Here is a 12211-nt window from a genome sequence, read left to right as displayed (position 1 = left end):
ATATAGATTGTAAATAGTTGGGGTCCCAGCACTGATCCATGTGGCACCACACTAGTTACTGTTTGCCAACCCAAGAATGAACCATTTATCCCGACTCTCTGTTTTCTGTTAGTTAGCCAATCCTCTATCCATGCTAATATATTACCCCCAACCCCGTGACCTTTTATCTTGTGTAGTAACTTTATATGTGGCACCTTGTCGAATGCCTTCTGGAAGTCCAAATACCACATCCACTGGTTCCCCTTTATCCACATCCTCGTTACATCCTCAAAGAATTCCAGCAAATTTGTCAAACATGACTTCCCCTTCATAAATCCATGCTGACTCTGCCTGACTGAATTATGCTTTTCCATATGTCCTGCTACATTTGGAAAACATTTCAAAAATCCTCTTCAAAATCAGCAAAATGCGATAGGATTAAAATCCAATCACCAAACCCACCCTGGGGAATTTGGGAGAGAATAACAGAACAAGGAATAATTTTTTAAAAACCTGCAAAATCAAACTACTCAAACTCGTTGAATAACGAGGCTTCTTGAGTAACTTCCTGAGTAACATAAGAACATAAGAAATAGGAGCAGGAGTAGGCCATTTGGCCCATCGAGCCTGCTCTACCATTCAATAAGATCACGGCTGATCTGATCAAGGACTCAGCTCCACTTCCCTACCCGCTTCCCATAACCTTTTACTTCCTTATCGCTCAAAATCTGTCTATCTCCGCCTTAAATATATTCAATTACCCAGCTTCCACAGCTCTCTGGAGCTGAGAATTCCATAGATAATTCCATACCCTCGGAGAGAAGAAATTTCTGCTCATTTCAGTTTTAAATGGGCGGCCTCTTATTCTATGCCCCCTAGTTTTAGTTTCCCCTATGAGTGGAAATATCCTCTCTGCAACCACCTTGTTGAGACCCCTCATTATCTTTTAAGTTTCAATAAGATCACCTCTCATTCTTCTGAACTCCAATGTGTATAGGCCCAACCTACTCAACATATCCTCATAAGTCAACCCCCTCATCTCTGGAATCAACCTAGTGAACCTTCTCTGAATAGCCTCCAATGCAAGTATATCCTTCCTTAAATACACAGTACTCCAGGTGTGGCCTCACCAATACAGGGTGCTTTTATACTCTGTCCCCCTTGCAATAAAGGCTAACATTCCATTTGCCTACTTGTTTTGTTGTCCACACTATTGGGTATTCACACGATTGTATCTGCTTTGCTCCTGATGAATGATTTCAAGTGAAGCTGGTTTATGCTTGGGAGCACAGTTGACTTTGGACATGATTCCCAAAGCTCTCCACCACTGGGGGGTTTCCTTGCCTCATGTCTGGATCTGCTGTAGACTCATTGATAGAGATTGATTCCTATGTTTAGTCCACAACTCCATTATCATTGTATCACATGACTACCAGGATGGTACAAGGCGAACTAGATGGACTTTTTTTATTTTGTCGTGACATTCCTACATTCTTATGTTGCCTGATAACCAGAACAGTGAACATTTGGCACGTGAAATGGAAATATTTGCCTTAGGGCATCTTGGGCTACTGTCTGAAACTCTTGCCACCCAGCTGCTGTCTGTGAGTGAGGGAATGAGGGGGAAATGATGCTGCTATCCCAGGCACAAACATTTCAGCTGCTTCATCAATGACCTTCCCTCCACCATAAGGTCAGAAGTGGAGATGTTCACTGATGATTGCAGTGTTCAATTCCATTCGCAACTCCTCGGATAGTGAAGAAGTCCATGCCTGTATGCAGCAAGATCTGGACAACATTCAGGCTTGGGCTGATAAGTGGCAAGTAACATTTGCACCTCGCAAGTGCCAGGCAATGACTATCTCCAACATACGAGAGTCTAACCTCTGCCTCTTGACATTGAATGGCATTAGCATCGCTGAATCCCCCATTATCAATAACCTGGTGACCATTGATCAGAAACTGGACCAGCCACATAAATACTGTGGCAACAAGAGGAGGTCAGAGTTTGGGTATTCTGCAGCGAATATCTCACCTCCTGACTCCCTAAAGCCTTTGTACCATCTACAAGGCACAAGTAAGGAGTGTGATGGAACACTCTCAACTTGCCTGGATGAGTGCAGCTCCAACAACACTCAAGAAGCTCAACACCATCCAGGACAAAGCAGCCCACTTGATTGGCACCCCATCCACCACCTTAAACATTCACTCTCTCCATCACTGGCGCACTTTAGCTGTAATGTGTACCATCTACAAGATGCACTGCAGCAACTCGCCAAGGCATCTTTGGCAGCACCTCCCACACCTGTGGCCTCTACCACCTAGAAGGACAAGTGTAGCAGGCACATGGGAATACCATCACCTGCAAGTTTCCCTCCAATTTACACAGCATCCTGACTTGTAAATATAATTGCCATTTCTTCACCGTTGCTGGGTCAAAATCCTGGAACTCCCTACCTAACAGCACTGTGGGAGAACCTTCACCAGAAGGAGTGCAGCGGTTCAAGAAGGCAGCTCACCACCACCTTCTCAAGGGCAATTAGGGATGGGCAATAAATGCTGGTCTTGCCAACGACGCGCACATCCCATGAATGAATTAAACAATAATTTGTAGCCGACGAACTATTGCCTCTCTGATGGATGTGCCCAGATGTATTTCCTGCAGTTGGGAACTGTCCTGTGATGGTACTGTGTAGTGAGCAGGAAGATCCTAGATTCAATCTCTGTCCTGAGTTAGCTCATCTCAGCTGGGGTGGCGGGGTGGCTGACGGGTTACAATTTGCCTCAGTCCCCCTGAGCTAAGGGGAGGTTAAAGAATCAGTGGGGTTTTGCTCCTGTTCTCTATCCATTGACTCCTGCTGGAAGCTGTGTGTGTGTGAGTGGCGACTGAGTAAGGGCAGAATTGGTCTCAGCTGTGTTGCTCCCCGGGTTGATCTGCCAGTGACCCTCGTCTTAGTACACACATGACGGGAGGCCACATGGTTGAGGTACCAAGAGGGTAGCTACTGTCCACAGAAGAGTCGGCTCCTCGGGACGTTTTACTACATTAAAGGCAATATATAAATGCCAGTTGTTGTTGTTGGACAGGAAAGGAGACAATCTTTCCCAGCTGGTATGAAGTGTGAGGACCAATCACGGATTTGCCCGCGGTTCTGTCCATCTCCAACCATGGGCAGGGCTGAGGAAGCCCTGGGGTCATTTATTCACAGGTTAGCTCCTCAAATATTGTGAATCAGCCCAAAGAGAAGATTGGACTTGGTGTAAATTTAATGAAAGAGTAACTAATACGAGATTAATTGCCTGATCATTGTGAAGAGATAATGTGGAGCGAGGTGACCTAATTAGGTTAGTGATAGGCTTTGCAGAAGCAAAGCCCGAGGTGTCAAAAAGACTTGATGTGTGGTTTGGCTCAAGGAGGTTTAATTTCCAGCACAGTAAGAGAACGCACCTTATCTCAGAACAATTCACAATGCTCCATACACACAGAATTGTTTTGAAGTGTAGTCACTGTTATATAGTCAATGTGGCAAACATTTAGCACACAACAAGGTCCCACATATAGCCATGAGATGATCAAGCGGTTAGTCAGGCGTTGGTTGAGGGAGAAATGTTGGCTGCAGGACACCAGGAGAATCCCCTGCTCTTCTTCAAACAAGATCTTCAACATTGATCTGAACCACTGGAGTGCCAGATATGGTCGCAGTTTAACATCTGAAGGAAGTATCTCTGATATTGTACTGGAGTTAGGGTTGCCAACCCTTCTGAATTGCCCAGGAGTCTCTGAGAATGGGGTGTGAATCTCCCAGACTCTGCTGCTAACAGCCTGGGAGAATTTTGCACTTTTAAGCTAGGGGCTAGTTAGGACCTGATAACTTCATACAGAAAGCATCTGGGAAACATTTTCTCATTTATTTTCTAACACATAGGGCCCCCATATTTATTGAGAGTGGAGGCTTGAGACGTACTGAGTGACATGTGTTGTGTGTAGGTGGAGCACACAAGATACAACAGGGGGGCCCCTAAGGTCAACGGTACAAAAGGCCCCAAGCTTCATGCAAATGAGGGGTGATTTCATCATAATACAGCTGGAGCAGTCAATCAGGGCTTAAATCACAGAGTGCCCAATAGAAACGGGCCCTGAAGGGGAGGCCATCCTGGAAAGTTCTAGCTCGTTGTCCTGGGACCCACTTCTGTCCAGGCCTCAATACCCGAATCTTCAACTTGTGCCTTTACCACATGAAAAATGCAGCCAATAGCATTTCCTGCCATCAAGTTCTTCTCAGTTTCTGTACCATTCTGAGTGTCACTGTGAATGGGGAAGGAAAGAAGAATGAGGCAATAAGGAGGATCAGATCCTTTGTGTCAGGAAGGCATCCTACTTTGTGTGCAGCAACACAACATAGCAACAGGAGGAGCCATTCAGCCCCTCGAGCCTGTTCTGCCATTCAATGAGATCATGGCTGATCTGTATCCTAACTTCATCTACCACAAGATGAAGACCTTGTACATCACAGCTACATTATCCACTGTAAAACAATTACAGATGAGTTGAATAATTGAAGATCTTAAGATGCTCAATGCATTCTCAATCAATTAAGAATCTGGCTCTCCAATGGAAAACTTTCTGACCTTTCAACTGTACAGAAAAGACCACTAAAAAGCCTGCCTTTCTCTTCAAACATCATTGGTCCTCGAAGGGTTATACCATCACATGGAGGATGAGTTTATTCTACAGAATAAACCAATGGGAATCCTATCCTGCTGAATGGAACAATGATGTCATCTTGGAAGAGACGTTTGGCAATGAGCAGAAGTCTGGATATAAATCGGTGAAGACACCCACCTGCAATCAAAGTGTGAGAAGAGGAAATACAATAGAATCAAAACACTGATGTCCCAAGCACCTGGAATAGTTTGATTCGGGCTGTTAGTGGAAAGACCAATGGGCTGCAAGAAGTATGTTGGCTATGAAACACTTTGGGACATTATGGGATGTGAAAGGTGCTTTATAAATGCAAATACTTATCTTTACCTTTTTTTAACAATGTTTCTACTCTTTTTTAGCTATCAATTTAGATGACTAAGACATCAATCGAAATCAATTAAATCAGAATTTCCCTCTTTTTAAAAGGGACACAAACAATAAACCCAAATCATGAGTAAAGTCAAAGGAAACTTAGCAAATCATAATTGTACTTTCCATGTCGACCATGCACTCCAGCCTCTGCAGTGCCCATCGGTCGGAGAAGCCTCAAGCGTACTGGCAGACACCTCTCCAGGGACACCCGAACACGGATATAGCTGTGTTTCTATAGTTCTGTGGTTCAATGGGATTTATTTTGTCTCCCTTTGCATGGCGTTAAGGGGCAGTAACAGCCTTAGAATGGCTTTGGGAGCCTTACCGTTCTGTTAACATCGGCAATGCGGCCGGCGTCATTTTGAAGGGGGTCCTTCTGCCAGGTGTTCAATGCGCCTGTCAGTTTCAGGCGATGGGCCCCTTTTAATTTGGAAATTGGAGTCCTGTGATATGCTGAACTATAGACTTTGTGTGGCGCAGTCCATCTTCATCCTGGCTCGGGGAGATGTACAGCTCCAACATGTTTAAACCACAACACCCTGAGACTTTATTAATACACTGAAGGTGGTGAAGATCCCTTAGCTACTCACTGCCTGTTTCCCTAAACATCAATCATCGCAAGTCAATTAGATGTTGGCTGTTCTGTTTCGGATGGAGTGCACAAGTTCTCTGATATTAACCATACCACTGGGACAGCAAGTTACTGCTGTTACCATGGATACTGTTGCCATGTTACAATCGACACTCCGTGATCTGAGACCTGCTGAGGTATTCATGGGATTTGGCCAAACCTTACATTTAATTAATTAAAATTTAATTAATAGCTTTTTAATAATTTAACAAAACATCTTCTGTGGGCGTGTTTTTGTTGAAGAAAGAAGCTGCAGTAGGACATTATCAACATCATTACAGATTGAATATTAAAAACGTGGATTCCTGATCAAGTTCCATAAATAGTGGCACATTAGCCATGGGTTATTAGCGAGAATCCGATCTCTCTACAGTAACCCCGATGTATACAGTCTCTGTGAAAGGAGAACAGCATATATAGGATATCCCATTGTTTTATTTTGAATGATTTGCATTTCTCTACCCAAGGGAATCACTTTCCCTGTGCATGGGTGGACTGTTGGCAGCTCTACTGACCTGTACCTGCCTGTCTTATCTTTCCTCTCATTCCCAGCAGCATTTATTTTTGTGACTTGCTGCTGTGGCACATCGATGCTATATTTCCTTAATGTTCAGCCCTTTCGCCACAATCTCTTGTTTACAGCTTCACCTGATTACTGTTGAATGTTGGAGCTCTATACGTCCAGCAATCTCCTTTGGTCCCCCCCGCACTCCCCTTGCCCCGAAATCCATCCTCTGACACCTGAGGCAGTCAAAGCATTGACTGTACCTAAGGATCACTTCCTCTGTCACTGTGAGCTCGCTGCCACAGGATGAGAAGACGCTGGATTCAAACATTCCTGCTCCCCTGGTCCCTGTTATTAACTGTTGGAGAAACCAGAGCCAAGAAACACATCCTAGTGGAGATTCTCTGAGCAGCACTGCTGCGATACTGCTGGACACGTCTGAAGGAGAGAGACATCTGTTCTGGAGAATGGCCAGCACTGCCCTGCAGTTGCTTGGATACTTCATTGGGATATTAGGATGGATTATGGCCTGTGGAACCATCGGAATGCCGCAGTGGAAGGTGACGCCCTTCATTGGGAATAATATTGTGACCTCTGAGATGGTGTGGGAAGGGATCTGGATGAACTGTATCTATCAAGCCACAGGGTACGTACAGTGCAAGAAGTATGAATCACAGCTGGCACTTCCGCCAAACATCCAGCTGGCCAGAGCCCTCATGTGCATGGCCATTGTTTCAGGGATTTCAGCCATTATTGTGTCGAGTGTAGGAATGAAATGTACCAAGTGTGCGTGGGCGGATGCGAGGTTCAAGGCGAAGGTGACTGTGGTCGGTGGCACCTTCTTCATCCTCGCTGGGCTGTGTGTTCTTATCCCAGTATCCTGGACTGCAAACTCCATCATTGTTGACTTTTACAACCCTCTGGTGCCCGTCTTCTTAAAGAGGGAGCTGGGAAATGCTCTTTTCCTGGGTTGGGGAGCTGCGTGTATCCTGGTCATTGGAGGAGGTCTTCTCTGTTGTTCCTGGCCAGAAAGGAAAGATTATAGACAAGACCATCAAAGGAACCACTTGTCAGATCAAACCATGCCCCGGAGTAAGCTCCCAGGTAGAGGATTTACGATGAAGGAGTTTGTCTGATGAGAGAGCTTGGAGACGGAGTTTGATGCGATTTCCCAGTTTGTTTTAAAAAAGAAACTTGCTGTTGGCTTCTCTCATGTGACCTCCTTCTCCTTTGTAGTCCTGTGGAGCCCAATTTGTCCACTCTATTCCTGGTATATGTATTGTTCCATCCCCTTGTGTTGGATAAAAGTATTAAATGGTCCAGAGTGTGGCTCTGTGTATGTTTATCGGATCTGTCCATGGATAACACACAGGAAATAATTCAAATCCCTAATAACAGCATTTCTGAAGAAGGAATTCGAACCAATTAACCCAGCAGCATCAGTCAGGAGATCAGTTGAAACCAGATGGTACAAGGTCTGTAGCTAGAGACAGCACTCTAACTGATCCAACATTGGACCGGGGGCAGATAGGCTCAGGGCAGCTGGTGAGATTCTGATGTTTGTTCTTGTTGGAAATGCATTGAAAATCTTAATCAGTAATGTCACCACATTATGGGATAAAATAATGTTGAAAAAATTGTCTTCTAATTTAACAATCTGACTAAAATGGACGGTCCAGCCCAAAAGCAAATGGGTGCTGACTTAGGGAGGAGGTGTCAGTGCGTGCTGACCTGGGGAGGAGGGGGTCAGTGGGTGCTGACCTGGGGATGAGGGGGTCAGTGTGTGCTGACCCAGGGAGGAGGGGGTCAGTGGGTGCTGACCCAGGGAGGAGGGGGTCAGTGGGTGCCGACCTGGGGAGGAGGGGTTTAGTGGGTGCTGACCCAGGGAGGAGGGGGGTCAGTGGGTGCTGACCCAGGGAGGAGGGGGTCAGTGGGTGCTGTCCTGGGGAGGAGGGGATTAGTGGGTGCTGATCTGGGGAGGAGTGGTGGGTGACTGGATGCTGATCCAGGAGGAGGGGGTCATTGGGTGGGGGCTGGGGAAGGAGGTGGGTCAGTGGGTACTGACCCAGGGAGGAGGGGGTCAGTGGAAGGGAGTCAATGGGTGGGGGCTGGGGAAGGAGGAGGGGATCTGTGGGTGGAGGCTGGGGGATGAAGGGAGGGGAGTCAGTGGGTGAGTGCTGGGGACAGATGAGTATGCCTGGTGTGATTGATTATTCTCTCTGTGTTGTTTGATGCAGTGAAACACACATCGATTCAAACTCAATGACTGACACTCCCCAAAGATCACAAAGAGACGTATAGATCAAGGAGGCCATTTGACCCATTTAGCTCATCCTTCTATAGAAAAATACAGACCGCCCCATCACAGACCATTTTAACCTGTCACCTGCATAACCAGCGTTTTGCTCCCATTTTCCTACCTGGAACCAATGCCAAATTCCAAAGATTCACAACCCTTTGCATATAAGAACATAAGAATTAGGAGTATGAGTAGGCCATTCAGCCCCTCAAGCCTGCTCCCCATATCCCTTGATTCCCTTAATATCCAAAAATCTATCGATCTCTGTCTTGAATATACTCAAAGACCGAGCCTCCAGAGCCCGCTGGGGTAGAGAATTCCAAAGATTCACCACCCTCTGAGTGAAGAAGTTTCTCCTCATCTCAGTCCTAAATGGCCAACCCCTTATTCTGAGACTGTGAATCCAATGCTGTCAATTTCCCAGTTTGTACCTCTGTCCCCTTGTCATACAATCATGGTTTAACTTGGGGGGATTTATGTTTTGGGCTGATCACATCACTTAAAGGCAGCCTGCAGCCTTAAAGAAGAGGCGGGCAGTGGAGAGTGAGTTGTGGAAGCAGAAGATTGTCCAAAACCCCCTGACTTTTTGATGCCACCACAGAGGTGCTGATAGAGTGAGAAACCAGCAGCACGGGGCTCCTCTTCCCCATCAACGAATGCTGTCCAATCAGGCAGCAGCAATTTGAGAGAGGCAGGTGGCCAGTCTGATGCCAGCAGCATTGCTCCCAGGACCTGGCTACTGCGCAAGGTGGAATTTAAAGACCTCACCAGGACTGCCAAGGTAATTCTCATTTTCATAGGGCTTGGCCACACTCAGTGTGCTCGCCGCGCTCGCCATACTCTCTGCACTCGGCGTGCTCACCGCGCTCGGTGCCTCGCTGTGATTGGTGCACTCGCTGCGGCAGTGGGGTGCGATCTCCCAGAGTAGAGAAGCTTCCTTATTTGCTGCTGCTCAGTGTTGGTTTGTTGGCCAGAGCCTGTACTCTGTACAGGTATTGGGAGTGTGAGGTTTGCCTCCTGTTGCTGATCTGCTACCTTGCCCTATGAGCCAAAATGAAATCACCAGAAGAATCCCTATGAAGAAAAAAAATGTTTCGCCGGGAGCTCCTGAAGAGTTCAGAATATTGTAATTTCAGGAGCAAAAAGTACATTAAAGACGCAAAATGCCTCCCAAACCTTTGTTGTGTTTTAGCTGTGAGCAGGTGAGGATCCCTTTTTTTTAAAAATGGTCTCCTCCGGCCCTGTTTCACTCACTGTTGGTGGGGCGCTGGAGGAACTAGCGACTCGAACGTGGGTCGAGGTGAAATGGCGTTTGGGGTTTTAACTGTGTCATTTGACCACGATTTGCATATGTTAATGAGCCCTGTCTGTTTCCGGCAGCAACTCCGGCCACCTAAACTGACATCCAGCCGAAAATCAGACCGGCCCGGCCGGTAGCGAGAGTCACTCACCCTAAGCCATGTTGGTCCCTCTTCCCACCCCGATTGTAAGACGGAAATCGACCCCAAGTGACACAGCATGAAACAAACATTTCTTCTATTCCACTCTGTACATCATCATAGGCAGTCCCTCGAAACGAGGATGACTTGCTTCCACGCCAAAAAAGGATGAGTTCACAGGTGTTTCAATGAAGGACCCGAACTACATCCTGAAGGGTGGAAGATGCCTGTGTGTGGATTGTTTTAAACGTGTGTTGGCCGTTGCCTCATTCCCTCACCTCCATTTCCCCTCTCCTCTCCCCCTTCCTCCTCATCACCACTCTTCTCCCCTTCCACCTCTTCCACTCCTTCTCCCTTTGCTTCCCCACCCATCCCCTCTCCTCCCCACCTCTTCCCCCCTCGCCCACCCCTTCCGACTCTCCCCAACCCCTTTCCCCTCTCTTCCCCATCCCCCCCCCATCCCTTCCCCATCTCCTCCCCCGTTACTCCCCCATCTCCTCCCCATCCCTCCCCCCTCCTCTCCTCCCCTCCCCTCTCTCTCCCCTCCCCCTCCTCCCGTCCCCTCTAATCCCCTTCCCCTCACCCCAACCCCTCCTCCCCTTCCCCTCACCCTCCCCTTCCCCTCACCCCTCTCCTTCCCCTCTTCTTCCCCTCCCCCTCTCCCTATTTCTTCTCCCCCTCCCAAATCCTCTCAGCCCTCTCCCGCCCTTCCCCCATTTCTCCTGCCCCACTCCCCCTCCCCCACTTCTCCTCCCCCTATCCTCCCCCCCACCCCTCCACTTCCACTCCCTCTCCTCCCCCTTCCCCTCCTCCTCCCCCTCCCCTAGCCTTCCCGTCCCCTTCTCCTTAGCCTTCCCCTCCCCTCCTCCTCCCCTCCCCCTCCCCCTTCCCCTCCCCCCCCTCTCCTTCTCCAACACCCCTCCCCTCCCCTCTCCTTGCCCAACTCCCCTCCTCTCCCTCCCCTCCCCTCCCTCCCCTCCCCTCCCTCCACAACACCCCTCCCTCCCCAACTCCCTTCCACAACTCCCCTCCCCTCTCCTCCCCCTCTCACCCTTCTCTCTCCTCTTCCCTTTCTCCTCCTCGCTCTCCTCCCTCTCTCCTCCCTCTCCTCTCCTTTTCCCTTTCTCTCTCCTCCCTCCCCTCCCCTCTCCTTCCCCTCTCCCTCCCCCTCCCCCATTTCTCCTCCCCCTCTCCCTCCCTCCCTCCCCTTCCTCCTCCCTCCCTCCCCTCCCCCCTCCCCTTCCCCCTTCCCCCTCCATCCCCCCTCCACCTTTCCCCCTCCCTGCCTCCCCTTTCACCTCCCTCCCTCCTCTACCCCTCCCTCCCTCCCCTTTCAACTCCCCAACTCCCTTCCCCTCCCTCCCTTTCCCCCCTTCGCTTTCCCCCTTTCCCCTCCCTCCCTTTCCCCTCCACCTTCTTCCCTCTCCACTCCCTCCTCTTCCCTCCCTCTCTCTCCTCTTCCCTCCCCCTCCCCATCCTTCACCTTCCATCACCCTCCCCTCCCCCTCCCTCCACTTCCCTCCCACCCACCCATTCCCCCTCCCTCCCTCCCATTCCCCCTCCCATTCCACCTTCCTTTCCCCCTCCCCAATCCCGCTCCCTCCCCCCTTCCCCCTCCCCTTCCCCCTTCCCCCTCCCCTTCCCACTCCCTCACCTTCCCCCTCCCCCTCCCTCCCTCCCCTTCCCCTTCCCCCTCCCTCCCCTTCGCCCTCCCTCCCCTACCCCTTCTCCCTCCCCTCTCTTCCCCTTCCTCCCCTTCCCCCTCCCCTTCCCTCCCTCACTCCCCTTCCCCCTCCCTCCCCCCTCCCCTTTCCCCTCCGCCTCCCTCCCCTTTCCCCTCCCCCTTCCCCCCTTCCCCTCCCTCTCCCTCCCCCTTCCCCCTACCTCCCACCTCCTCCCCTTCCCCCTACCTCCCACCTCCTCCCTCCTTCCCCCCACCCTCCCCTCCCCCTTCCCCCACCCTCCCACCTCCCTTCCCCTCCCGTTCCCCCTCCTTCCCTCCCACCCCTTATCCCTGCCTCCCCTTCCCCCTTCCTCCCCTTCCCCCTTCCTCCCCTTCCCCCTCCCTCCCTCCTTCCCTCCCTCCTTCCCCCACCTCCCACCCTCATTCCACCCTCCCTCCCTCCTTCCCCCCTCCCTCCTTCCTTCCCCTCCCCTCACTTCCCCCTCCGCTCCTGCCTCCCTCCCTTCCCCCTCCCTCTCCCTCCCCTTCACCCTTCCGCACTCCATCCCCTTCCCGCTCCCTCACTCACTCCCCTTCCCCCTCCTTCCCTCCCCCTTC

At 50.0% G+C, this 12211-nt stretch overlaps 1 protein-coding gene across 1 annotated transcript; it reads left to right on the top strand.

Annotated features, from left to right (window-relative positions):
* Positions 1–6659: 6659 nt before the first annotated feature.
* LOC139279578 (claudin-4-like) lies at positions 6660–9928 on the top strand. The gene is made up of 4 exons (XM_070898701.1): positions 6660–6978; positions 7069–7296; positions 9163–9272; positions 9872–9928. The coding sequence occupies exons 1-4, from the start codon at positions 6660–6662 to the stop codon at positions 9926–9928; spliced, it is 714 nt and encodes a 237-aa protein (XP_070754802.1).
* The last annotated feature ends 2283 nt before the right edge of the window (positions 9929–12211 follow it).

The sequence above is a fragment of the Pristiophorus japonicus genome, chromosome 14, assembly GCF_044704955.1.
Source record: "Pristiophorus japonicus isolate sPriJap1 chromosome 14, sPriJap1.hap1, whole genome shotgun sequence".
In the NCBI taxonomy this organism is placed as follows: Eukaryota; Metazoa; Chordata; class Chondrichthyes; family Pristiophoridae; genus Pristiophorus; species Pristiophorus japonicus.
This window is presented reverse-complemented; position numbering and strand designations above follow the sequence as displayed.

Coding starts and splice junctions, on each gene's coding strand:
- LOC139279578 (XM_070898701.1), top strand. CDS start 6,660: ATGGCCAGCACTGCCCTGCAGTTGCTTGGATACTTCATTGGGATATTA. Junction 6,979..7,068: donor AGGAATGAAATGTACCAAGT/GTGCGTGGGCGG, acceptor TTCTTATCCCAG/TATCCTGGACTGCAAACTCC. Junction 7,297..9,162: donor GCCCCGGAGTAAGCTCCCAG/GTAGAGGATTTA, acceptor CTGTCCAATCAG/GCAGCAGCAATTTGAGAGAG.